Source organism: Mustela nivalis, assembly GCF_964662115.1.
Source record: "Mustela nivalis genome assembly, chromosome: 19".
Lineage (NCBI taxonomy): Eukaryota > Metazoa > Chordata > Mammalia > Carnivora > Mustelidae > Mustela > Mustela nivalis.
This window is the reverse complement of record NC_139038.1, coordinates 28,160,664-28,186,101: the sequence shown is the minus strand read 5'-3', so window position 1 is coordinate 28,186,101 and position 25,438 is coordinate 28,160,664. Positions and strand designations below refer to the sequence as shown.

The 25,438-nt window shown below is 44.3% G+C and overlaps 1 protein-coding gene across 1 annotated transcript in view; it reads right to left on the bottom strand.

Annotated features, from left to right (window-relative positions):
• The window catches only part of PARN (poly(A)-specific ribonuclease), a 157,165-nt gene that overhangs the window by 27,286 nt on the left and 104,441 nt on the right, over nucleotides 1-25,438 (bottom strand). The window contains exon 22 of the mRNA XM_082715015.1: nucleotides 16,273-16,462. Within this exon, the coding sequence (XP_082571141.1) occupies nucleotides 16,273-16,462 (190 nt within the window). The remainder of the gene's footprint in view (nucleotides 1-16,272; nucleotides 16,463-25,438) is intronic.

Below are 25,438 nucleotides of genomic sequence, written 5' to 3'. Positions count from 1 at the left end.
TAATTACTTTTAATTATGGTGGATTAAAGAAATAATGGGAAAATACGAAAAGAAAACATTAATTCTCAACTATCACGGCCGTGAGGACAGGTGAATGCATTTCAAGACATCAGAAGTCATCTAAGTGCCAGGTGCTACTCAACGGAGCTTTCATGTTATTTAAAATAAAATCTTTTTTTTTTTTTAAGATTGTATTTATTTATTTGACAGACAGAGATCACAAGTAGGCAGAGAGGCAGGCAGAGAGAGGAAGGGAAGCAGGCTCCCCGCTGAGCAGAGAGCCTGATGCGGGGCATGATCCCAGGACCCTGGGATCATGACCTGAGCCAAAGGCAGAGGTTTTAATCCACTGAGCCACCCAGGCACCCCTAAAATAAAATCTTGAGAGGCCATTCTGCTTTCAAGTTTGAGTTAGAAGAAGGCTTTTCCACTTTCGCTGTGGGGCTTCTGTTGGTTTCTGCAGCACTGTCACTCCAACCTCTGGATCTGTTCAAGCAGACCCTCATCCAAGACTCGATCCGTCTGGGTGCCAGACACAGGAGGGCCCATCCAACACATGGAGACAGGAAGGCCCGCCCTCAGGAGCATACTCTGCTCAATTTACCAACCTCTCATTCCACCTTGAGCACTTCTACGTCTACAGACATATTTAAATCAAGTCTAAAAGAGATTAGTAACTGGAAATTATGAACTCATCCACTCTTTTTCTTGGTAATCTGTCATTTTCTATTCACATTTTTGAAGTAGTCTACGTCTGTCACCGGCACCCTCCCTCTCCTGGTTAAGAAAGGCTTTGAGTCAAACTCTGCTCTAAAGAGCTCCTGGGTGGCTCAGTTAGTTAAGCGTCTGACTTGTGGTTTTGGCTCAGGTCCTGAGATGGAGCCCCATATCCTGCTCCGTGCTCAGTGGGGAGCCTGCTTGAGACACTCTCTCCCTTTGCCCCTCCCCTCAAAAAAAAAAAAAAAAAGGAAAGTTCTACTATAAAAAACGTATTCTGAGTAGCCTTCATCTTCTGAAAAAAATTTTAAATTTTATTTATTTGAGGAAGAGAGAGGGGGCATGAGCGAGGGAAGGGGACAGGGAGAGAGGGAGAAGCAGAATTCCTGTTGAGCAGGGAGCCCGACACAGGGCTCGGTCCCAGGATCCTGAGATCATGACCTGAGCCGAAGGCAAAAACTTAACCAAGTCACCCAGGCGCCCCCCCAATTTTTTAATTGTGGGGAAGATACACATAACAAAATTTACCATCTTGATCCTCTTAAATGAGTTTAGTGGTGTTAAATACATGCACACAGCACTGCAACCAAGCTCTAGCACCCTGTCCATCTGGCAAAACAGAAACTCTACACCTATTGACCAACAGCCCCTCACTGCCTCCTGCCGCGAGTCCATGGCGTGTCCGCACCCATGTGCGAGCAGGCGTCAGAACTTCCTTCTCTCTGAAGCTATTTCCACTGTATGCGTCAACCACACTTTGTTTATCCAAGTTCCCTGCACCTCTTTCTTTTTTTTTTTTTTAAAGATTTTATTTATTTATTTGACAGACAGAAATCACAAGTAGGCAGAGAGACAGAGGGAAGCAGGCTCTGCTGAGCAAAGAGCCTGATATGGGGCTCGATCCCAGAACTCTGGGAGTCATGACCTGAGCCGCAGGCAGTGGCTTTAACCCACTGAGCTACCCAGGTGCCCCCTTACACCTCTTTTTATATGATTCTCAGGAATCCTACTGACCTACCTCCCGTGAGAGAAAGCAGGGGGTCCTGACCCTGCGGGCCCACGAGAAGTCCGAGGGCAGAGACAAGCTAGATCAGGGCATCTCTCCCTGACCCTGGCCAGGTAGATGGGACAAGGGACACCTGTTAGGAGTTGCTCCTGTATCTTGGTTTAAAAGGGTTTATGTCTTTCGGGACATTCTGTGGTAAATCTAATTCACCTGGTTAATTGTTCCGTTTTATTAGTAACTACAAAACTTTTCAAATTCTGCATTTTATATCAGCCATACTCTAGCTCACTGTTCATTCCAGGATTTTAAAATACTCCCTTCAGACCAGAACGATCCTTTCTTCCAACTGTTCAGATGTGGAAAGGAGTTAAGTGGGAGGGCTGAGTGGAGGACCGTGATCATTTGTCCTTAGTTATTGCAAAAAATCACTTAGAACAGATGTTAGAGGTCTCCACCACCTTCACAATCTGAAATTAGCACAACCCTCAGAAGATACTTAGGCCCGGCCAAAATCAGCACAGCGGAGGGGAAGGCAGCCGATGCGCAGGAAGAGCTCTGTCTATGGCCGTGTCAGCCCCGTGATTTGCATCAAGACAAGTCCCCCCTTCCTGAGCTGGCCTCTGAGCCAAACTCTGAGCCAAGACTAAGAATGCCAGCTAAGCCCCCTGCGGTTCTTCCTCTGTCCCTTGTGAGGACAGAGAATCACTACCCCTCTTGCGATGGCATCTCAGGATCTCGACCATGGTTCCTACTGCCTTTCCCTGCGGCTGCGGTCCCAGGCTGAGCACATTTAACCTGTGACCATCTATTCTCCCCGTGAGGTCCTCTGCCTCTGGACTCGCTGCAGAGCCTCTCCTTAACATTAACTCATCAACCGATCAAAGCCCAAGACCACGGGGCACCTGGGGGGCTCTATCGGTGAAGTGTCTGTCTTCAGCTCAGGTCATGATCCCAGAGTCCTGGGATCGAGCCCCGCATGGGGCTCCCTGCTCAGCGGGAAGCCTGCTTCTCCCTCTCCCTCTCCAACATGTCCATATTCTCTCAAATAAGTAAATAAAATCTTAAAAACAAAACAAAACAAAGCACAGCCCAAGACTGGATTCTACTAAGGGGATGACCAGTGCTGAGCACACCAGAGGATGGCACTTCCGAGTTTCTGATATTGCCCTGTACATCCCAGTATCATTTCTGTTTTTTGGATTTAAAAAAAAAATTTTTTTTAAGTTGACCATTTTACATTGATGATGCATGGGACTAGACATCTAAATCCTCGCCCACTAAAAGGTAAGGTTGAAATTCAGAGATTTTAAACTTAGGGTTTCTTTAACACAGGTTTTTTGTTTTTATTTTTGTTTTCAAGAAAACATAATTCTTTAAAATGAGACAGCGTCTCTCTCAAACACGCAAGCTCACAGGTAGCTGTGCCATGTCCAGAAGAGGCAACTTCATGCAGGGGCTGTGGATCCCTAACACCCGTAAGTAAGAATTCTGGGCAACTCTAGCTAAATTATTCAGCTTCCCTGAGACTCAACTTTCTCATCCTTAAATTAGGAATATCACCAAAGGCTTCACCGCATCATTAGATTTTCTAAAAAAACATGTAAAGCAACTAGCACAGTGCCTGGAATAAAGAATCTGCTTAAAAAATAGGGGCATTGTCTCGCTTTTCACGTTGCTCCAGAAAGCAGGCAGTGCGTCTGTGAGTTTTACGCCTGCAGACTGGCGGCACAGAGGTGGTGATGGGAAGGTGGGAGAAGGTCGAGGAATGATCCCCTCAACAAGACGATGGGTCGTGAATTAGTTTTTCACAACACATCTGACATATGATATTTGTGAATTTCTCCACGAGGTGGATCACTGAAACTAGGATGACCCACCCAGACCTTGCCGGTTAGTACATTTTATTAAGAGGTTCAAGAACACTAAAACCACCTGCCATGTGAAGAATCATATTTCACCAGAAGCAAAGTTAAGAGCGGCTTCTGAGGCACGAGGCCTAATGAAAAACAGAGAGTAGAGAAAAGGATGTGTGGTCCATTCCCATCTACCTAACAGGAGGGGAGGGCATACATATGTAGTTGCGGCGTAGATTTGTAAAAATGGAAGGACTGACTAAAAACCAATAAACCTGGTCGCCTCAAGGGAGGGAGGGACCAAGCTGGAGGAGGCAGGGAGAGAAGCTTTGGAGATCTGACTCTGGAACCACACAAATGGTCTATGTAATTACACAGCAAAACTGACTTGAAAAAAGACAATCCCTAAAGTTAAAAATGAAACAAAGTTAAATGTTTACTGAGTTGGTAGCTTAACTATATAAAGAGGAATTATTTCAAGTGACTTTAAAATCAAGTTATTTTGACTGTTCATCCCTAGTCAGATATACTCCAGGGGAAAAAATTACTGCAAAACAGTTATTTTCAATAATTACATTATTTATAAGGATACGGTCATAGTTATTCTGAAATTATTATCCATAGTGGTATAAAGCAAATAAATACTTTAATATCATTAAGTAATTAAAAATTACATTACATTAAAATTACATTAAAAATTTCAGCATTAAGAAAAAAAGAAACTAAAAGTAGTTAAGTACGTCCTGCAGTCTAACTAGAATTGGAAATATCAGTATAAACTAAGGTCTTTCTTTTAAGATTTTATTTATTTGACAGGGAGAGAGAGAGAGAGAGAATGCGCGAGCACATAGCACGGGGAGCAGAAATCAGAGGGAGAAGCTGATCAGGGAGTCCGACACGGGGCTTGACCATGATCATGACCGGAGCTGAGGGCAGAGCTTCACCGGCTGAGCCACCCACACGCCCCAGGATAAACTAATTTTAAAAAGAAAAAGGAAGGAAGGAAAGAAGAAAGAAGTCCTTGCTAGCCCTTTAAATTAAAAAACTATAAATAACAATGAATTCAGCATCCATAAACACAGATTATAGATTAGATAATAGAACCCAGATTATAGATTCTAAATACCATGACCAATCAAAAGGAACTGGCCCTTTGGAGAAATGGCTAACTCCACAAATAAGGTAGGAAATGTAGAGAAGAGCCTGGAATAAACACCAGAAGTTAAAGAGGCTCTTAGAGACGACTGGAATTGTCTCAGAGGACTCAAGAGTCAACTCCAATTGTTCCCACTGCTCAGAAACAAGATAATTAGAGCATCAAAAAGAAGAACCCCATAAGTGTACTAAAACATAAATATATATATACATATATATATATATTTTAAAAACCTCATGATTTAAACAAACAAAACAAAATCTCATTGCTCACTTTCAAAGGGGACAGGAAACTAATTATTCTGGAAGCTGGTTTTTAAAAGATGTGTGTTGAGGGGAGAGATTAAAGAATTTATTCTGCTTTTTCCGTACGAACTGTTTCTCTGGGTCACTAAAGAGATGAAGAGAAACCCAATGAGATGCAGGAGGAAATGTACATCACCATCTATGAAATATTCTTGCCATTACTTTAGTCCTGAATCTGATCAAGTTTACAGATCTTACTACCAGTTAATGACAAATATAGCAGTCAGGGAACATGCGGAACAAACTTAAAACAATGGTCTGGAATATGGAAAATCCTACAGAGCTAACAGCCTAGTTTCTGAAGCACCGTGGGGGTTGTGGGAGAACCCAGTGAGAGAGGGAATTTGCAGATCTAGAGAGATGAGATGCATCAACAAAACGTAACATATGAATTGTGTGGAAAATAGAGCTAGAACAAAACAACTATTTTTTTTTTTAAAAGTATGAGCAGGAAATCTGAATACTGGCTATCTGATATTAAGGAGTCATTGTTAATTTTTTCTTTTGTGAGTGGCACTGCAGTTCTGTTTTTAAGTGACTGTTTATCTTTTAGATACATATGTGCAGAAAACATATGCCATCGGTGATTTGCTTCAAGGTCATGTGAAGGGAGAAGGAGAGAAAGAGTACTAATGAAATAGGACTGGCCACTCGGTGACTGGTGACAGACACACTGTGAGTGCTCACTAGCTAGGACTTTGTTGTATTATTTTCCCTACTTTTGTATATGTTTGAGATTTTTCTGTAACGAAAGCTTTGGGATCTTTTAAGCAGAAATCTAAAGGGCCTCTCTTCTGCTTCCTGAGATATTGCTTTTAAATGAAAAGATACAAGCTCTTCGAGGTTTTCTTAGGTGGTGTGGTGACTAGAGTCAAGAAAACTGTCCCCTATGTGGTATTCACCTAGCTGCAATGTGAGTAACATCTTCCCTTGAAGACAGACCTGGGAAAATGCATAGGGGGACGTGGTAGAAAGAACAGGGCTCTGCAGATAATCCTGGTACCAAATCCATGTCTTCGCCAAGAACGGTTTAATCTCCCTGAGCCTCTGGGAGATGCAGACAAGCCTCACCTCCCTGACAATTCTGCTGTAAGCATTGCAAGAGCTAAAACATGAAGGACCAGGGTGCACCTGGGTAGCTCAGTTGGTTAAGGGTCTGACTCTTGTTTTCGGCCCAGGTCAGGGGATGGAGTCCTGTGTCGGGCTCCACGCTCAGCATGGCGCCTGCTTAAGATTATCTTTCTCCCTCTGCCTCCCCCTCCTCCACCCACACTTGCTCGCTCTCTCTCAAAAAAACAAACACAAAAACAAAAACATGAAGAACCTAGCCTAGAGCCTGCACTTAAAAACTGGCACTTAATATTTATTCACTCACCAATTTACCAAACATCAGAGGATCTAACTCTGGGTCAGACTCCAGGTTAGGGGTGCGAGATACAAAGACACAGAAACCGGGAAAGCAGATTAATGATGACAGCGGGAGGAGCAATGTATTGAAGGTTCTGAACAGGTAAAAATTTTTGGACCTAGAATTCCATATCCAGCTACATTATCAAGGAAGGTGAAATAGACACATTTTTATAGCATTTACTAACCATACACTACATATGCAAAAGAGGAAAGAAATCAAAGTCACCCAGGGAGAAGAAAAATACTTCCCTCAAAAAGAAAAAATTCCCCCACAAAAAAGGCTGGGGTATTTAGAAGATTCTCGGTTGGGTAGCGAAGTTTTAATGGCACAGGAGTACACTTTCTTCCCGATGGGCCCAACTGCATTTCCGCCATCATAACATGATACAAGCTGGATACCTGCTGCCCCCTCCTAACACTGACTTCTCAAGAAGCACAAAAGAACAGATCCAGAAAGACAGTTAACAGTGTAACTAATCATGGTGAGAAGAGAAACAGAGAGAAACACAGTGTGGGCACTACATTTACACTCCTTTACAGAAGTGACCCAGATATATTGGTCAAAGTTGACAAAACAAGAAATGTATAGCTTCCAGGAAAATGGTCACTAGAGCTGGAAGAAGAGTCAGAGAGGGAGGACCCAAGGTTCTTCCCCAACCCCTTCATTTTATATTCTCCTGTTTTAAAGATTACACGCATTTATCACTTTAAATTTTAAAGATTACGTGCATTTATCAGTTAAAAAGTGTCACGGGAAACACCTTCTCTGCTAAGATACATTTAACCCACAAGACGGACACTGAGTTTGCTGACACTTACGCTTCCCAAATACTGGAAAGTATTGGCTGTGTTAGAGAATTTCAACAGTCCTTGCCAGGAGCAGAGGCTCTCTCCAAGGAATATGTACACTGGAGAGACGTCATGTGGTTAAGATAAAGACACAGAAGACAAGTTTGTTCCTAAGCTTCCTAAGCTATTGAATCCAGGAGCCAACAAGAGCGCCACAGCAGGGACTCCCCCACCCCCACCCTCTCCGGAGAGGTGCAGCACCAGCTAAAGCCGAATGGAAGGAACTGCTGGTGGCCAGAGAGGTGGGGTGGGGAGATGGACAAAAGGGTGAAGGGGGTTAAGAAGTACAAACTCCCAGTGACAAATCAGTCAGAGCAACAGGACAGGACGTACAGCGTAGGGAATACAGGAATACTGGAATAGGGCTGCATGGTAACAGATGGTGACCACACTTAGCGTGGGGAGCCCTGAGTGATGTAGAGAATTGTTGGATCCCTGTATTGTTGTACACCTGAAATTAATATAATATTGTGTGACAACTCTGCAATTAAAAAAAAAAAGTTAAAAAAAAAAAGACAAAGCTGAATGAGGATTTCTGCAGCAACGTCACAGAGCCGGGGCCAAGAGAAAAGAAACAAGAGGGGTGCCTGGGGGGCTCAGTGGGTTAAAGCCTCTGCTTTTGGCTCAGGTCATGATCCCAGGGTCCTGGGATGGAGCCCCGCATCCGGCTCTCTGCTCCCCGCTTCCTCCTCTCTCTGCCTACTCGAGATCTCTGTCTGTCTGACAAACAAATAAATAAAAATCTTTTTTTAAAAAAAGGAGAAAAGAAACAAGAGATGGCCAGCACGGAGCTTCCGAAGGCACTCCTCAGTCCCCCGGACAGCAAGCAGCCACTGGGGTGAAACGGGTGGCACTCAGGCTGCCGAGACAGTCTGAGACAGTGAGGGGCGGGGGAGAGATTTGAAAGCCAGAGGCAACCCCCTCATAATCCTCTCGAAGTCACAGAAACAGGATCGCAATGAAGGTGTAGACAGAGGACACAGGACAGAAAGGGCTGAGTCTGACTAGGTTCTGCCGCAGGCTGGTGGTTTCTAACTGCATTGAAATCACGGGGAGAAGCAGCTTCTGAGACATTCTGGGATACAGAGGGCTGGTGGGGATTTAAGAGGCAGTACCCACTGAAGCGGTCACGGATCTTTTCTTCATTTGGTTGCTGCTTTATTATTTTAGCGTGGGAAGAGCGAATGAAGTCGTTTCCAAGGTGCCACGAGAACCTGAGCTAGAACCCTTGTCTGCTCGCTGCCTGGGGTCAGTCCCCGGGCCTCGCCATGGCTTCTGCTGGGATGGCCTCTTTGTTTCCACAGGGGCAGCTCCCCTTTTTGCCAATGTGATATGCCCACTCAGTCACTCTGGGAAAGCACTAGCCTTCTACGACAGTCAGGTGGAATCTGGAAACCATAACTCCGATGTATGCTTTAGCGTCTCCTACATAAGCAGGAATTCCCAGGAGCGACGACACGGTCAAGGAAGGCCACAGTGGAGTCTCACAGACAGAAAACACGAGAAAGAAGACACCAACCATAGGGTTTTCCCCAACAGTTGAAAAAAGGCCAACTGTTAATAATCTGTAGACACGACTGACCAAAATCTCTTGAGGGCAAAATGACTTTAGAAAACTGTTTTCTTTAATTAGAGAACATTCTTTTTTTTTTTTTTTTTTTTAAAGATTTTTTTTTTTTTTAAAGATTTTTTATTTATTTATTTGAAAGACAGAGATCACAAGTAGGCAGAGAGGCAGGCAGAGAGAGAGAGAGAGGGAAGCAGGCTTCCTGTGGAGCAGGGAGCCCGATGCGGGGCTCGATCCCAGGACCCTGAGATCATGACCCGAGCCAAAGGCAGCAGCCCAAACCACTGAGCCACCCAGGCGCCCCTTTTTTTTAAGATTTTATTTATTTATTTGACAGAGAGAGATCACAAATAGGCAGAGAGGCAGGCAGAGAGAGAGAGAGGAGGAAGCAGGTTCCCTGCTGAGTAGAGAGCCCTGTGCAGGACTCAATCCCAGGACCCTGACACCATGAGCCCAGCCAAAGGCAGAGGCCTAACCCACTGAGCCACCCAGGTGCCCTGAGAGCATTCTTAATAAGATGAAAATGGTAATACCACCTGTCTTTCAGGGAAGGTTTCAAGCTTCTGCCTATTTCTGGGGACTAAACACCTACTAGGGAGATTTTAAATATTTTAGCATCCACCGTAAGGAAGGATTCTTTGAACACCACGCTAACCTGTATTTATTCAGAATTCATGCCACCCAACCAAAGCTGCTCCTCAGGCAAATTTACGTCTGGCCCAGTTTCCTAGAATCTAAGCCCTAGTGTGGTCCAGTTATTGATTACAGGCTCCTTGAATATTCTGGACACCGAATCCATCACAGACAAGAAAAGAAGCATGTGCCACCATCCCAGTGCAAACAGCGGAAGTAGGTGTCCATTTTTGCCAGCACAGCTCCCAGCCCTGGGGAGAAGCCCGACTGCGGCAGCAGCGCTCCCAGGGCCTCAGAGTCCGTTCGCTAAAGCTGGGAGAGGGGAGGTTCCCGCAGCCTTCCCCGACCACCCCGAAATCTGCACTGTACCTCTAATGAGGAAGGCTTGCATGTTTGTGTTTGTACTTCTGTCGTTTTCACCATAGTTCAGCCCCTTATTTTCTTCAGAAGTATTAATTGTTTAAAAAAAGAAAAGGAAAGGAGAGGAACCAAAAACAACAACATATCAAGTTTACAGCATATGGAGAAGAAACACAAACAAAAGATCAGAAAGGATGGGAGGGAGGGAGATGGAAAGAGACCACCGTCAGGGTCCCAGGTTGGCCATGAGGGGGTGTGATTTTCACTGGAAGATCTGCTGTGAGACAGGAAAGGGGCACATGATCATTTCTAGAGCAGTGCCTGGACAGCAGAAATACGTGAACTACAAATGCCATTTAAAATTTTCTAGGAGCCACCATTTAAAAAGAAAAAAAGTGAAAAGGATCCAGTGAAGTTGATTTTAATAATATTTTATTTAGCCTAATAGATCCATACTATTATCATTTCAACATGTCATCGATTCTTCAAAATCTGATGTGTATTTCCAATTGACAACACACATCAGTTTGGACGAGCCACACGCGAAGTACTCAACAGCCACACGTGGCTGGTGGCTACCGTACTGGAAAGGGCAGTTCTGCACCTGGGGTACACCTGGGGTCAGCACATTGTTCTGTAAAGGGACAGAGAGTACACAGACAGAGTTTTGTGGGTTTATGGTCTCTGTCAGACTACCCAAATCTGCCACTGTAAGGCAAAGCAGCTAGAGGCAAGATGTAAATTAAGAAGCATGGCTGTGTTCCAATAAAACTTTATAAAAATATGTGGACCGGATCTGGCCAATGAGCTCTAGTTTGTCAGCCATTATTCTGGAGCAAGGACTAAAAAAATAACACAAAGAGGTAAAAGCAAAAAAGTCAACAGAGAAGATAAACAGGATGCTAACATATCAGCAAGTAATAACTCAAACACACGTCATTCAAAAGGCAAGAGAAAAAAAGAAAAGAGGGACAAAACCCAAGCAGGAAAAATAGAAAACAAACCAAGATGGGAGGCAGACCTATCTGTATCATTCATTAGATTAAATATAAAAGAAAGGGGTTGTCAGAATGAATAAAATAGCAAGACCCAAGTATATGCTGTTTATAAGAAACGTACTTTATAAAGACAAGTTACCAGTAAAAGGCTGAATAAAAATATAGTATGCAATCATCAAGGATAAGAAACAAGTGTGCCACTATTAATTACCAGACAAAATAAATACCAAAAAAGATTATTACTAGATATCAAGAGGAATACTCCATACTGATGAAAGGGGCAATTCATTAAGAATACACAGCAATCCCGGGGCGCCTGCATGGCTCAGTGTGTTAAAGCCTCTGCTTTTGGCTCAGGTCATGATCCCAGGGTCCTGGTATTGAGTCCAGCACAGGGCTCTCTGCTCAACAGGGAGCCTGCTTCCTCCTCTCTCTCTGCCTGCCTCTCTGCTAACTTGTGATCTCTGTCAAATAAATAAACAAAATCTTAAAAAAAACAAAACAAAACATAGCAATCCTTAATAGACACACACCTACCAAAAAAGCTGCAAAATACATGAAACAAGAAATTGATATAGTAAAATGGAAAAACAGATTTACAACCACAGCTGGAAATTTTAACCCATCTCAGTCGGTGAAAGAAAAAGTAGAACCCCTCCCCCAACTCCCCCCAAAATCAGTAAGGATATAGATTTGAGCACCATGAACCAATGTAACCTGAAATGGCAATAATGAAATGTTATACCCATTCAAGTGCACGTGGAACATTCAGCAAGACAGACCATATACCGGGCCATAACATCAAGGTCAATAATGTCTTGTCTTCCGGGTCAAACAAGAAAGCACAAGAAAAATTAGAAAATACCCTCTGACCGAAAATAGTAAAAAGACAACCTATCAAAATCTAAGGGATGCAGCTAAACAGTCTAAAGGAAAATTTATAGCTTAAAATGTTTTTTTTTTTGCTTTAAATGCTTTTATAGAAAAGAAATATATAAAATCAATGAGTTAAGTTCTCATGTTAAAAAGCTAGACAAAGAATAACATTAAAATACAAAACAAGAAATAATAAGAACAAGGATATAAATAAACGAAAAAAAAAAAGAAGACAAAAAAAAATAAATAAAAAGCTGAGAGAATTTGAAAGAATTAACTGAATTAACTGATAAGCACCCAGCAAGGAAAAGAGCGAGTAAACACATATTACCAATATGAGAAAATTTTAAAGGGACATAATTATAGATCCTACAGACATAAAAATTATAAGGTAACATTTTTTTTTTTAAAGATTTTATTTATTTATTTGACAGAGAGAAATCACAAGTAGATGGAGAGGCAGGCAGAGAGAGAGAGAGGGAAGCAGGCTCTCTGCTCAGCAGAGAGCCCGATGCGGGACTTGATCCCAGGACTCTGAGATCATGACCTGAGCCGAAGGCAGCGGCTTAACCCACTGAGCCACCCAGGCGCCCTATAAGGTAACATTTTGAGCTAATAATTTTATGCTAACAAATTCCACAATTTAAATGAAATGAAATATTCCTTGAAAAACACAAATTACTAGAAGTGATCCAAGAAGAAACAGAAAATCTACACAATCCTGTAGCTATTATAGAAACTGAGTCCATAATCAAAATCATCTCACAAAAAACTTGTCTTCACTGGTAAACTCTACCAAAAACTTAAAACAAAAACAAAAACCACCCTATACACACTGCTGGAAAATAATAAAAGAGGAACGTTTTAACTATTTTTATGGGATCAGCATAAACCTGATAACCAAAACTTGAAAAATATTTAAAAAAAAGAAAAAATTCCAATCTAGTATTTCTCATGAACGAAAAGATATAAAAATACTTAACAAAACATTAACACATCAAGTCCAGAAGCACACAAGAAGGATAATACCTCAGGATAATCCAAGTAGGATTTTTAAGATTATTAAAGATTTAATTAAATTAAATTAATCAATTTTAATTAATTAATTAAATTTAATTTAAGATTATTAGGATTATTAAGGATAATCCAAGTAGGATTTCTCTCAGGAATACAAAATTATTAAGCATTTAAAAACCAATTGATGGCATTCAAAATACTAACAAAATAAAGGACAAAAACCATACAACTTAAAAGATACAGAAAGGGCATCTGAAAATATGTAACATCTATTCAAACTTTCAGTAAAGGGAAATGGAAGGCAACTTCCTAAACCCAAGAGAGGACTAACTAGATGATCTAAGGCCCAAGTTTCTGGAGAAACACTGGACTTCCCCCTCTCTATTACTGGAAACAAGACAAGGTTATCTACCCTTCCCACTTCTATTTTTCAATAGACCAGAGGTGCTGGTCAGTGCAATCAAGCAAGAAAAAGAAAAAACATTCAGAACGAAAAGTAATAAAACTGTTGTTAATCTGTTGTTAATAGCATGCCAAAAGGATTGTGTGCCTAAAAAACCCTGTGGAATATTAAAAGAAAAAAAAAACTATCAGAATAAGTCAATTTTAAAAGGTTGCAGAATACAAAATTGATACACAACAGTTAATTTGTCTATAGAGAAGCAGCAAACAATTTGAAGATGAAATTTAAGAAATTTACATTTACATTTACATTTAAGAAATTTACAATGGCAACAACAATGTAAAATATGTAAGAAGAACATTAACATTAGACTTTTGAGACTTCTACAGTAAAAACTACAGAACAGGCTGAATGAAGAAAGAGGTAAGAGGACTGTAAAATTTGTGTGGAATACAAAGGATCTAGAATAGCCAAAACAATCTGACAAAGAATAACAATGTTGGAGGGTTTATGCTACCTGATTTTTAAGACTTACTATAAAGCCACAGAAATAAGAGAGTGTGGTATTGGCACAAGAACAGGAATAAAAATGATTGGACAGAACAGTCTAGAAATAGACCTACACATACATGGTCAATTTATTTTTGACAGAAATGCCAAGTCAATCCAATGAGGGAAGAGAAGTCTTTTTAACAAACGTTCCTGGAACAAATGGATATCCATATTAAAAAAAAAAAAAAACTAAATCGTGACTCCTATCTCATTCCATATACAAAATTCATTTGAAATGGGTCATGATTTAAATGGAAAAACTAAAACTATAAACCTTCTGGAAGAAAACTGGTACAACCTTAGAGTAGGCTAAGATTGAACCATAAAAGAAAAAAAAAATCATAGACCTGACTCCATCAAAATTAAAAATATCTGCTCATCAAAATCACTAACGAGATGAATATGCAACCCCAGACTCAAAAAACACATTTGCAGCACATACATCTATCTGACAAAGGGCGTGTCTCCGGAATACATAAGAGAACTCCCACGGATCAACACTAAAAAGACAAAAACCCAATGAGAAAATGGGCAAGAGGTTTACACGGCCACCTCCAAAGGAAGATATGGAAATGGCCGGCCAGCACACAAAAAAGGTGATCAATATCATCAGCCACCAGAGAAATGCAAATTAAGACCACAATACACTACAATACTCATCTTGTGCTGTATAGAACGGCTGAAATAAAAGAGAGAAAGCACTACACATTGGCAAGGACGCAGAGCAACCAGAATGTTCCCACCATACCAGTGGGGTATAAAATAGTACATCTGGTTTAGAGAACCGTTTGGACGTTCTTATAAAGTCTAACATACACACACTTACCCTGAGAACCAACAACGCTACTCTTAGGTACCGACTCAAGAGAAACAGAAACATATGGCCATAAGACACTTTTTATAGCAATGTTGGCAGTGACCATTACATGTTATAGCAATGTTTGTAGTGACCATTACATGTTATAGCAATGTTTGTAGTGACCATTACATGTTATAGCAATGTTTGTAGTGACCATTACATGTTATAGCAATGTTTGTAGTGACCATTACATGATGGTCTCAAACCAGAAACAACCCAAGTGTCTACCAGCAGGAGAGGAGGTCAGTGTTGTATATTTATACAGTGGAATACTACTGAACAATGAAATAATAAATTCCTGGTACACACAGTATCAAGGGTGGGTTTCAAAAAATGTTAAGTGAGGGGCGCCTTGGTGACTCTGTCGGTTGAGCGTCCGATGCTTGGTTTCGGTGCAGGTCATGATCTCAGGGTGGTGAGATCGAGCCCCAGGGCCCCATGACTGGCACAGAGTCTGCCTGAGATTCTTTTCCCCTCCCTTCCCCTCTGCACCTCCCCCAACTTGGGTGCTCGCTCTAGAATAAAGAAAATCTTAAAAAAAAAAAAAAAAGTTAAATGAAAGAAGCCAAACACAATACGATTCCCAATATGATTCCATTTTTTATAAATTCCAGGAATAATCAAAAGTAATACATAGTCACAGATATGAGAAATGGATGCTTAGGGCAGTAGAGGGTTGGGGTTGCTTGAAAAGGGCCACAAGGAATTTGGTCTATGTCCTGCTTTGGGTAGTGGATACATTGCTGCATAGAACTCTTAAAACTCTGAACTAACATTTTAGATCTGTTCATTTTATTGTATAGCATGTCTTGATTATTGAGTAGGCTTCACAACCATCACAGAGCCCGATGAGGGGCCCAAACCCACGACCCTGGGATCACAACCCTAGCTGAGACCAACAGTCAGAAGCTTAACTGTCCCAGCCACACAGGCATCCCATATCTCAATTTTTTAAATCTCTAAAAAGCCATTTAAGGGGTGCCTGGGTGGTCCAGTGGGTTAAAGCCTCTGCCTTCAGCTCTGGTCATGGTCTCAGGATCCTGGGATCGAGCCCGCATCGGGCTCTCTGTTCAGCGGGGAGCCTGCTTCCTCCTGCCTCTCTGCCTACTTGTGATCTCTGTCAAATAAATAAATAAAATCTTAAAAACAAAAAAAAAAGTAAATAAATAAAAGCCATTTAAAAAGCACAGAGGGCAATCTTTTTTTTTTTTTTTTAAGATTTTATTTATTTATTTGACAGAGAGAAATCACAAGTAGGCAGAGAGGCAGGCAGAGAGAGAGGAGGAAGCAGGCTCCCTGCTGAGCAGAGAGCCCGATGCGGGACTCAATCCCAGGACCCTGAGATCATGACCTGAGCCGAAGGCAGCGGCTTAACCACTGAGCCACCCAGGCGCCCCACAGAGGGCAATCTAAAACATTCACAGTGATTGCTTCTGGGTGATGGGATTTCGCTAATATTTTCTTCTGTCAGCTCACACTTTTCTAATCTTTATCATTTTCTGCAATGAACTTTCCCCCGTTTTCTATACCCTGTGGGTCTAACCCTGTAGAAGGAATCTGTGCAGCAGTAACTTCTGGTATGTTGTGGAAAGTGAGAAAAAAAGTCTTTCTCAAAAGTCAGATTTAGGACTTAAAATCCCGTGAGAAGCAGGAAGACAAACTAGAACTGGAACAACTCTGCCCTTTTAATTCAACAGCTGAGAACTCTTACCTGTTGGTGTGGTAGTAGTGATTCTGCAGAGCGTAGGACATGGACTGAGTCTTTAATCGTTTTCTCTCAACCTCCTGCCAGGTATCTTCTGTCCACTTCCTCTTGATCTGCTTCTCCTCGTGTTTTTTCCCTACATATTCGGCATAGGTCTGGATCCGATAGCTTTCTGCATATTTGCTGGTATTGACAGCTACAAGGAAAAGAGGAAAAAAATCCGTATTAAAAAGTTTGGCCTAGGGGCCAAAAATGGAAATGAAAGCGGTTCTGACAGAGCTGACCACTGTGTCAGAAACTAAAGGTCTACCCTTGGTCTGTGCCCGGGGTTTTGCCCATGTGGTGTCTCATCCCGCAATTCCTCCATTTGCAGGGGAGGCAGTGCCTCAACTCACGAGAAAGTGGGGGCACAGAGGAGGAGTGGCAGTCACCGGCCAGCCCGTAGCTCAGCAGCAGGGCTGGGTGCAAACCCAACCTGCTCCGACCCTAAGGCCACGGCCCTTCTCGTCACTGCGCCGGACCGCGAACTCCGCAAATTCAAGATATCGCCAGCATACTTGAGGCTTGCCTCTTTTCCTTCCGCTTTTAAAGGCTGCTAATTCTCTGTAATGTGCCTCTGGCTGGCAGGAGCATTTGAAAGCCGGAGCTTACTCCCTCCCTGGTGTTAATATTTCACCAAGGCCAGGTCAGTTTCCTTATAGTCTTTGCGGCCGGCTCCTTGGGAGACCCAGGGGCGGATGGGCAGCCGTTCGCTGGTTCTGGCTCCTGCGGTTTGAACATACACTCTCCTACCCTGCCATCAGACCACCGGTTACTACCCACAGACCAGTGGTGAGACAGTGAGAGTCTAGCCGTGCTGGTCGGGGCCATGAGGAGCAGACTTGGTACCCAGGCAGCTGCCCAAGCACCATGGTGTCTAAAACAGTCTGTGTACCCACTCCCAGCAATGTTCTTGGTCGTTTAGGGAGTCGTTCTCCCTAAATACCATGTGGATGAGGGCATGGAAGAATACAGGCGGTGACAAGCCTGCAGCCCTTAAGCACATCAGTACGAGGCAAGGGACTCTCGTACCGCAGCAACCTTACATCAGAGGGCAAAACAATTAACTGCATGAGAAGCAGAAGCTCTATGGATCCAACACCTGACACTTTTCATCCTCGCTCCAAGTAGACCAGATCTGCCTAAAACTTCCAAGCACAACTGTGGTTCACAGCATGTCATGCCCTAAATGTTCAAGCCATCTAAGGAGCAAAACAGAACAACCGCCACCACAAAACAAGAAGAAAAAAAAAAAAACTCTTCTCTTTAAAAAAAAAAAAAAAAAAAAGACAAAGTTTTACTAAGAAGTTTGTGTAACTTTTCAAATATCCACTCTAGAGTTAAAGAGAGAAAAAATGGGGTGGGGGAACCCCAGCATATTACAGAACTTCCCCATTATACAAAGTTTCCCAAAGAAGGAGAGTGAGTTACTGAAATGTGAGCTCAAAGCAGCGAGCTCTGACTCACTCCCGAGGAGATAAACAGAAAAAGCATCCAGCTCTGGAGATGTGCGACTGACCCAAGTCGCTCCTCAGCACAGAACCACAGAAACAGGATCCTTTCTCGAAAATCTTACTCCTCGGGACTGCTACTTTTCTTGCTTTCAACGGTCCACATTTCTGATTTTCCCCATTCATATAACCAGACGTCAAGCACCCTTGCTTCTGCCCGGCAAGTGCTCCCTGTCCCAGGGACCATGTTCGATATTCGGTAAAACAAGACAACATTTCCATTCTCTTTAGCTTATCCCGTCACCCGCAAACTTCACGCAGAGGTGATTTTCCGTAAAGCATAGGACTGTCTGCAGGGCTAAACTATCCGTGCAATCCATAATGAGAACCCACAGATTCTACCATTATTATTTGGTGCTGATTGTTGGCAAAGGAGCAGCTCCTGGATTTTCCTCTCGAAGAGCCAGTCTTCAGTCCAGCAGGTTTACTCTGCGGGCCGGCCCCAAAGGGATGACATCTGCAATAATCCCTCGCTCAAGTTTCCCTTGGACTCCCAAAGTAAAAGAGGAGGCTTGAGTCAATATTCCCCATGAAAGCCAAGGTGATGATAGGGTCATAAAGGAGCCAGGATGATGTGTTTAACAGTATCCGGTTGTTTCCAATAATGGAGCTCGCAGCCCCACGGACGAACGTTACAAACAACTCCCTAACCACGGTGGGGAATGCATCCGAGCACATGTGGAATTAGGATCACTTAAAAGGGGAAACAAATAACAACCCGCTTTTCACCGCTGGCCTTCACATGGTAGTCATTCACCAGCATTCCTTCACGTCCCAGCAGCTCTGGAGCTCTCGGCCTTTAATCTGGAAGCCAAGCTCTGGCTCCAAGCCATCCCTCCTCGAATGGATGAATCAGCAAAATGAATTGGCTGTCAGCTGTGTCCTCCAGTGATTCCAGCTCGCCTGTCAGAAGCAGCATGTAGCAGGCTGCCTGGTAACACTAACCTTTTCCAAATTTGTCAGGCAGATGATTCAAAGCCATCATTCGGTCGTACCACTTGGTTAGAGCCTCTGGGGAAAGGCACATGCCGACGGCCCTCCGGGCTTCCAGGCAGGTGAGTGGGGGCAGCTCTCCTTCTGTGGCCTCTCCCACTCACGGCTTCCCCACGCCAGGTCTGCCCAACCCCCGACACTCTCACCCATGACAACATTTCCTCTCCACAAGGTCCCCGTGAGAAAGGGACACTCTAATCACCACACAGATAAAGAGACTGAGATCAGGGAAGCTAGGCTGCTTGCCTAAAGTCTTACAGGTAAGCCACAAAGCCAGTTTGGAACCAAAATGTGATTTTTAAAAAAATATATAATATTGTCACAGGTCTGCCATATTTTTTTTTTTAAAGATTTTATTCATTTATTCGACAGAGAGAGAGAGAGAGATCACAAGTAGGCAGAGAGGCGGGCAGAGAGACAGGGGGAAGCAGGCTCCCCGCTGAGCAGAGAGCCCGATGTGGGGCTCGATCCCAGGACCCCAAGATCATGACCCGAGCCCAAAGCAGAGGCTTAACCCACTGAGCCACCCAGGCACCCCTCGGCTATATTTTTAAAAATGTATTTACATGTTCATTTAGACTGACAATTATCTTCTAAAATATATCCTTTACTAAGAATTTTAAAGCATTACTTAAAATGTTTTACTTTCTTCTTTTTTTCCTAAAAATTAAGAACTTTCCATTACTGTCAGGCAAAGTCTCTCCAAATAAGTTGACAGAGATACATTATGATTATGGACACGATGACCTAAGATACAGATTCCTTCTTCAAATCACCTACAGATTGACAGTGATGCCAATAAAAAGAAATTCTGCATTTTAATAAAACATTGAAAAATTAAAAATGAAATTGAAAAAAATCTCGACAGAAAAGAGAGCAGGATTAGTAAGGAACTGGGGGAGGAGATCGACTGCAAAGGGGATAAGGGGATTCTGGGGGTGACGGAGCCATCCCTTATCTTCACTGTGGTTGTGGTCACATGTACAGAAATTATACCCCAATTATTCTGTGGAATTGGCAGTGTTAACTCCACAAGTTAAACAGAAGAACAAATGGGCCAACAATGGCCCAGACCTTTCCGAAAAAGACTAAAGGAGGGGGACGCTGCCTTGCTAAGCTATGAAAGCTTACTGTAAAGCTGGAGTAACAAAGACAGTGTAGCAACGGTACAGAGCCACGATCGGACCGACGAGAGAGAAGAATCTAGAAACAGACGTACGCATCTGTGAAACTTGATTTTTGACAGAGACAGCAAGACAGAGACTGTGGAAAAGGGAAAAGTTGGAAAAATTGTTTATCCATAGGAAAAAAAATGAAATTGGACTCTTAGTCACACCATACTGAAAAATCAACTCCAGATGGATGAAGAAGTAAAATGTCAAAAGCAAACTCTGAAAACTTGAAAAGAAAATATAAGCGAGTATCTTTCTGAGCTTGAAGTAGGAAAGAATCTGTGAAGATACAAAAAGTGTTAAGCGTTCAAAAAAGGTCAATTAGTATGACTCCATGAAATTAAAATTTTTGTCCATCAGCAGACACTTGAGAGAGTGAAGACAATCTAAGAACTGGAAGAAGATATTTGTTAACGCCTGGAACTGGTGAAGGATTAGCACCAGAATCTATAAAAACGCCTACAAAACAAGAAAACCCACAACAACAAAAAAAAATGGGCAAAGACATGAAAAGCATGCATAGTCATTTCATAGCAAAGGAAGCATATAATGCCAATAATTACATAAAGGGATTCTCGAGCTCAGGCAAAGACAAATTATGAGAACAATATCATTTTCTACTTTACTGGCAAAAAAATTAAAAGAAAGCTAAGAGCAATGGCTGGGAAGATGTGAAGGAATGAGATTTCTACTGGTGTAACCACTGTGGAAAACAATTTCACAATCTCACTTAATACTAAACATTCACACATCCTACCACCCAGCAGGTCCCCTCATGGACATATATTAATACATGAGTATTATAAGGTACATATAACAACTTTGTTTTAAAGAACACAATGTTGACACTATTCGAGGAAGAAGGAAAGCAGCAGTCCAAATCTCTACCAGCAGATGAATGGAAAAACTGTTATATTTCCACAATGGAATATTGTCTCACAGTAAACGTAAATGAACTACAGCAGCATATAATAAAATGCAGAGATCTTAAGAATACGACAGTGAATGAGGAATGCAAGTCCCAGAAGTCTATTTGTAGTCTGACACTCTTTTTATTATGTTCTAGAACAAAAATCAAACAATATATCCACTATATCCAGGGAGGGTGGTGGTAGTGGTGGTGGTGGTGGTGGTGGTGGTGGTGGTGGTGGTGGTGTGTGTGTGTGTGTGTGTGTCAGAGAGAGAGAAGAAAAAAGCAAAAAAATTATCAACACAACTTTCCCCTGGAAGGCAATCAGGAGGGTGGGAGGAGGAAAAGCAACAGACAGACGTAATTTATCAGCAATAGTTTAGTTATTCAGTTGAGTAGTGGTTTCACAGATGTTCATTACATCTTAAACAAACAAATTCTTTAGGTTTTCTGTTGTTTATCCTGTCCAACTACTAAGGGCCGTTTCCGGTCTACGCTGGAAGATATCTGAAAGACGAGATAAGAGTCTCTCCAGGTTCAATGACCCCAGTGACACGGTGGTGCCTGCAAACCACGTGTGTGTGGCATGGTGGGATTTCCTCCAGAAACAAGGCAAGTCAAGGCCGCCTGGCCCTCTGCAGGCTGAGATCAGTGGGGAGCGGTGGCAGCCGAGGCAGGGACACCCCCCAGCCCTGCGTGCACTGTCTGCAAAGGCCCCCTGCAGCCGACACGAGTCTCGGTGGTGCCAGATGCCGACGCTCAGAGCAGTCCAGCCCCTACAGGCAGGAGAAGCACTGACTGGAGACTTGCTCTGCCAGCCACGGGGTTATCCTGATGGCACAGGAGAAGACAGACCTACGTACCCAGCAGCAGGAATGTCCACAGGATGACCCAGAGGCCGAGGGCGGCCTCTGCCAGCTCTGTGGCCGCAGCCCTGCTCCTGGGGCGCCAGCGGGTGCTTTCTGGAAGATGCTTCTCTTTCCCCCTCCCACAGCCGTGGCTTAGGCCCCTGCGGACCATGCTGTCACTTGGGGTTTTCAGCCCACGCCGGGGGAGGGAGGGTGCCTAATGCTTTGTATGTGTGTATTTATCTAAATACGAGGTACTGAATACGAGTTTTGTCATGTTCCAGATTATTCTGATCAGGCTGGGCTGGTAACAGATTGAACCCTTCTTCCCTTTTACCAGAGAGAGAACGGCAGCTTTGACCTTGGATTCTAGTGAAAGCCAACTTTAAAATCTTCAAAGGAAGGCGCTCAAAACAAAATAGAACATACTCCACTGTACGGGTCACTAGGAACATTCTCCCGTGCTGGTGACTACACACGCCCACCATGGATGGCAGACGGCAAGCAGAGCCCGGGGTGCTTGTGGGAAGGTCCAAGGGCAACACGCCGCAGCAGGGCTGCTCTCCTGTGGGTCCCAACAGGTCAGGGCGAGCTGGCCAGTCAGATGGCCTCTGCTTTCCCCTCTGCCATCGCCCCTTCCCCTCCTGAGCCTGGTCCTTTCTTAAGTCTCTCTGAGAAGGCGCCAGCCCGCTAGGGTGCCGTCCGGCCCCTTAGGAGCAGGCCACCTCATTCCCCACACTGCCCCAATACGGCCCGCACTCTCTGAGGGCAGGACCCACGCCCCAGCCATGCTCGTAGCTCTGGAGTTCTACCTTGGATCTTTTGCAGGAAGGTTAATCTAAGATTATGGTGGGAAAGGGAGCTGCTCAGAAGCACAGCTTTTGTATCTGTTGGCATCCTCTGGCCATGCAAGAGAGAAAGTTCAGAAACGCTTTGGTTAAGAAGTCTGTGTTGAAGCCTGAGCTAGTGCATGAGAGCCCTGGACTGCAAGCAAGGAGCTGGCATGGACTCTGAAGACGGGCTCTGCAGGGCAGGGACAAGCGGCACACGTGGCCACGCCTGAGCCTCACCCGGATGCTGGGAAAGAAAGGCAGGAGCACCCCTGACAGCAGAGACTCGGAAAACTGGCCAGCCTGCCTCCGCCACCCAGTGAGGACTCAGGACCCTGGTCCCCTCTTCTTCCTTCCATGCAGTGGGCCCTGCCCCAACAGAGGGTAATTATTTAAAAAAAAAAAAAAAATATATATATATATATATATACACACACACACATATATATATACATACACACATATATATATTTTAAGATTTTATTTATTTATTCACTTGAGAGAGAGAGAACAGGAGAAGGGGAGGGTCAGAGGGAGAAGCAGGCTCCCTGCTGAGCAGAGAGCCCGATGTGGGGCTCGATCCCACGACTCTAGGATCATGACCTGAGCTGAAGGCAGTCGCTTTACCAACTGAGCCACCTAAGCACCCTAAGGATATTTTTCAAAATTAAATAAGCTCTACACCCAGCGTGGGGCTCGAACCCACAACCCCAAGGTCAAGAGTCGCATACTTGCTGAAAGAGCCAGCCAAGCGCCCCGAGGCGAGTTATTGTTTTAAAAGCACTGCGGCTGAAAGAAAGAAAAGGAAGACACTGGAACGTGCTCCCCACCCCTGAGGATGGACAGACAGAAACACTGAGGGAAGAAGCAGAAGGCATGTGATCCCACCATCTCTGCCTCCCTGAGGCCCCCCCTAGAGCCTGACACACAGGATGCCATGGCACAGAGACACGCAGAGCGCCACAGAGCCCCCTCCCCGGCACATCAAGGCTGGGGGCAGGTGGCGGCAGCCCCGCCTGTTGACAAGGCTGAGAAGAGGAAGTGCGTGTGACCCTGGTTCTGCCACCTGCAGGGCACACCCACGACGGCGTGACCCCCCCCCCCCATCCGTATCACCTCCACAAAGACACGCTGCTCCCACCCTCATTTCACCTCCCAGTTCTCTAACGAAGGCTAAGGAAGTGGCAACGAAAACTCTCTCTACAAAGTGGATCAAGGCTGGTGTGTAGATAGGATGTTTACTTAAAGCCTACGTTAAGAAAGAGAAGCAACAAAGCCAAGTGGGAAACCCAAAGGTTCCCAGGCCACAGGGGCCTGGGTTCATATCCTGCCTCCCCGGCCTCCATGGCTTCATTTCTTTATCCGTAAAATGGGCTTCTCTACTTGTTCTCTAAGGCTGCTAGGAAAAGTGGAGGGCGTGCATGCAAAGATTTTAGCACAGGGCCCAGCACATGGTAGGTGTCTAATTAATGAGGCTACTGCTGTTCGATCACAAAACCTATAGTTCAAACAGAAGTGTGCCTGAGCCAACAGAATACATTCCGCGGCTGACACAGAACCTTTGAGCTAGAAGTCACCTCACCTCGGTGAGCCCAAAGGGAAAAGGCCATGCATAACCCGAGTCTACCAGAGCTCACAGAATACCCCTGTCACGCAGACTGCAGATACAGTCCAGCAAAACCTTTCCCATGCAAAAGCGCGGAGAGAAAATGGAAAACATGCAGACCAGTACGTCAACCATGCTCGACAAGTATAAAACCAAGAAGCCTTTAAGTATCCTATTTTCAGAAAAGTACGGAGCCAAAGTCAGTCGAATCGCTTTCAGGAACTCCAGGGACAACACCATCGTCAGCCTTACAGACGTTCATCTCAGTCATTCATTCAACAAACGCTGGGGCTAGGTAATGTGCAGGGTATGGGGGTGGGGCAGAAGTAAAGGGACATCCTCTGCCCCGAAGAGGCCCACGGTCTAGAGGAGAAAAGGGGAGGGAACAGACTGGAAGCGATCACCAGGCAGGCCAGAACCCAGGCATGGTGCTTTTAACATGAGCAGGGGCAGGAGGGAAGGACAAGCCCGAACTAGCAAAAGGGGGACTGTGAGGGAGGGGTTGCCAGAGAGGCTCTGAACAGCCCCGAGGCCTATGCCAACCACCCTAGACGTCACTGAGGAACACTGCTCCCACTAACCAGCCTGGTGGTGCGTTTGTTCTCTTTTCAGAGTTCCTGGCTGAAAAGTAGATGAGAAGTAAATAAAGCCACCATTTACTGAGTACTTACTGTCTGGAAGAACTATGCTAACTGCTTTACAACAAACAAAGGTACTTAGATCTCACTTGGTCGTTTATTCGTCCATCCGTTAGTTTATGAATACAGACACTGACGGATTAAATTCTCATCTGTTCATTCATTCATCTGTCCATTCATGGGGGAACAAACACGCCATCCTCAAGCCTCGGCAACTGGGGCCGTGAGGGTGGGTCAGAGACACAGGCCCTGTGTTCCAGGGAGAGGGCAGCGTACAGAGCGCCACACATGGGCTGAGGGTTGGAACTGCAGAGGCGCTCTGGGGGCTCCCCGAGGAGCCGGTCAAGCCCAGGACCCAGGGACCCATTCCCCAAGGAAAAGGCACTGGGATCTTCCCTGAGATCTGAAAGGTGGGAGAGTGCTGGGGGTGGGGGCTGGGCTCCAGGCGGAAGGAACAAGAAGTAACCAATGTCTGAGTGAGGAAGTAGGACCAATATGGCAGAGACTGAAAAGGGGGTCGGAGGAGCCCTTGGTGAAGCCAGAGTCAAGGTCAAATACAGAAGGCCCATGGCCATGCAGTGTGCGGTGGGAGCCACCGCCGGCTGTTCAGTCAGGGGGAGGACAT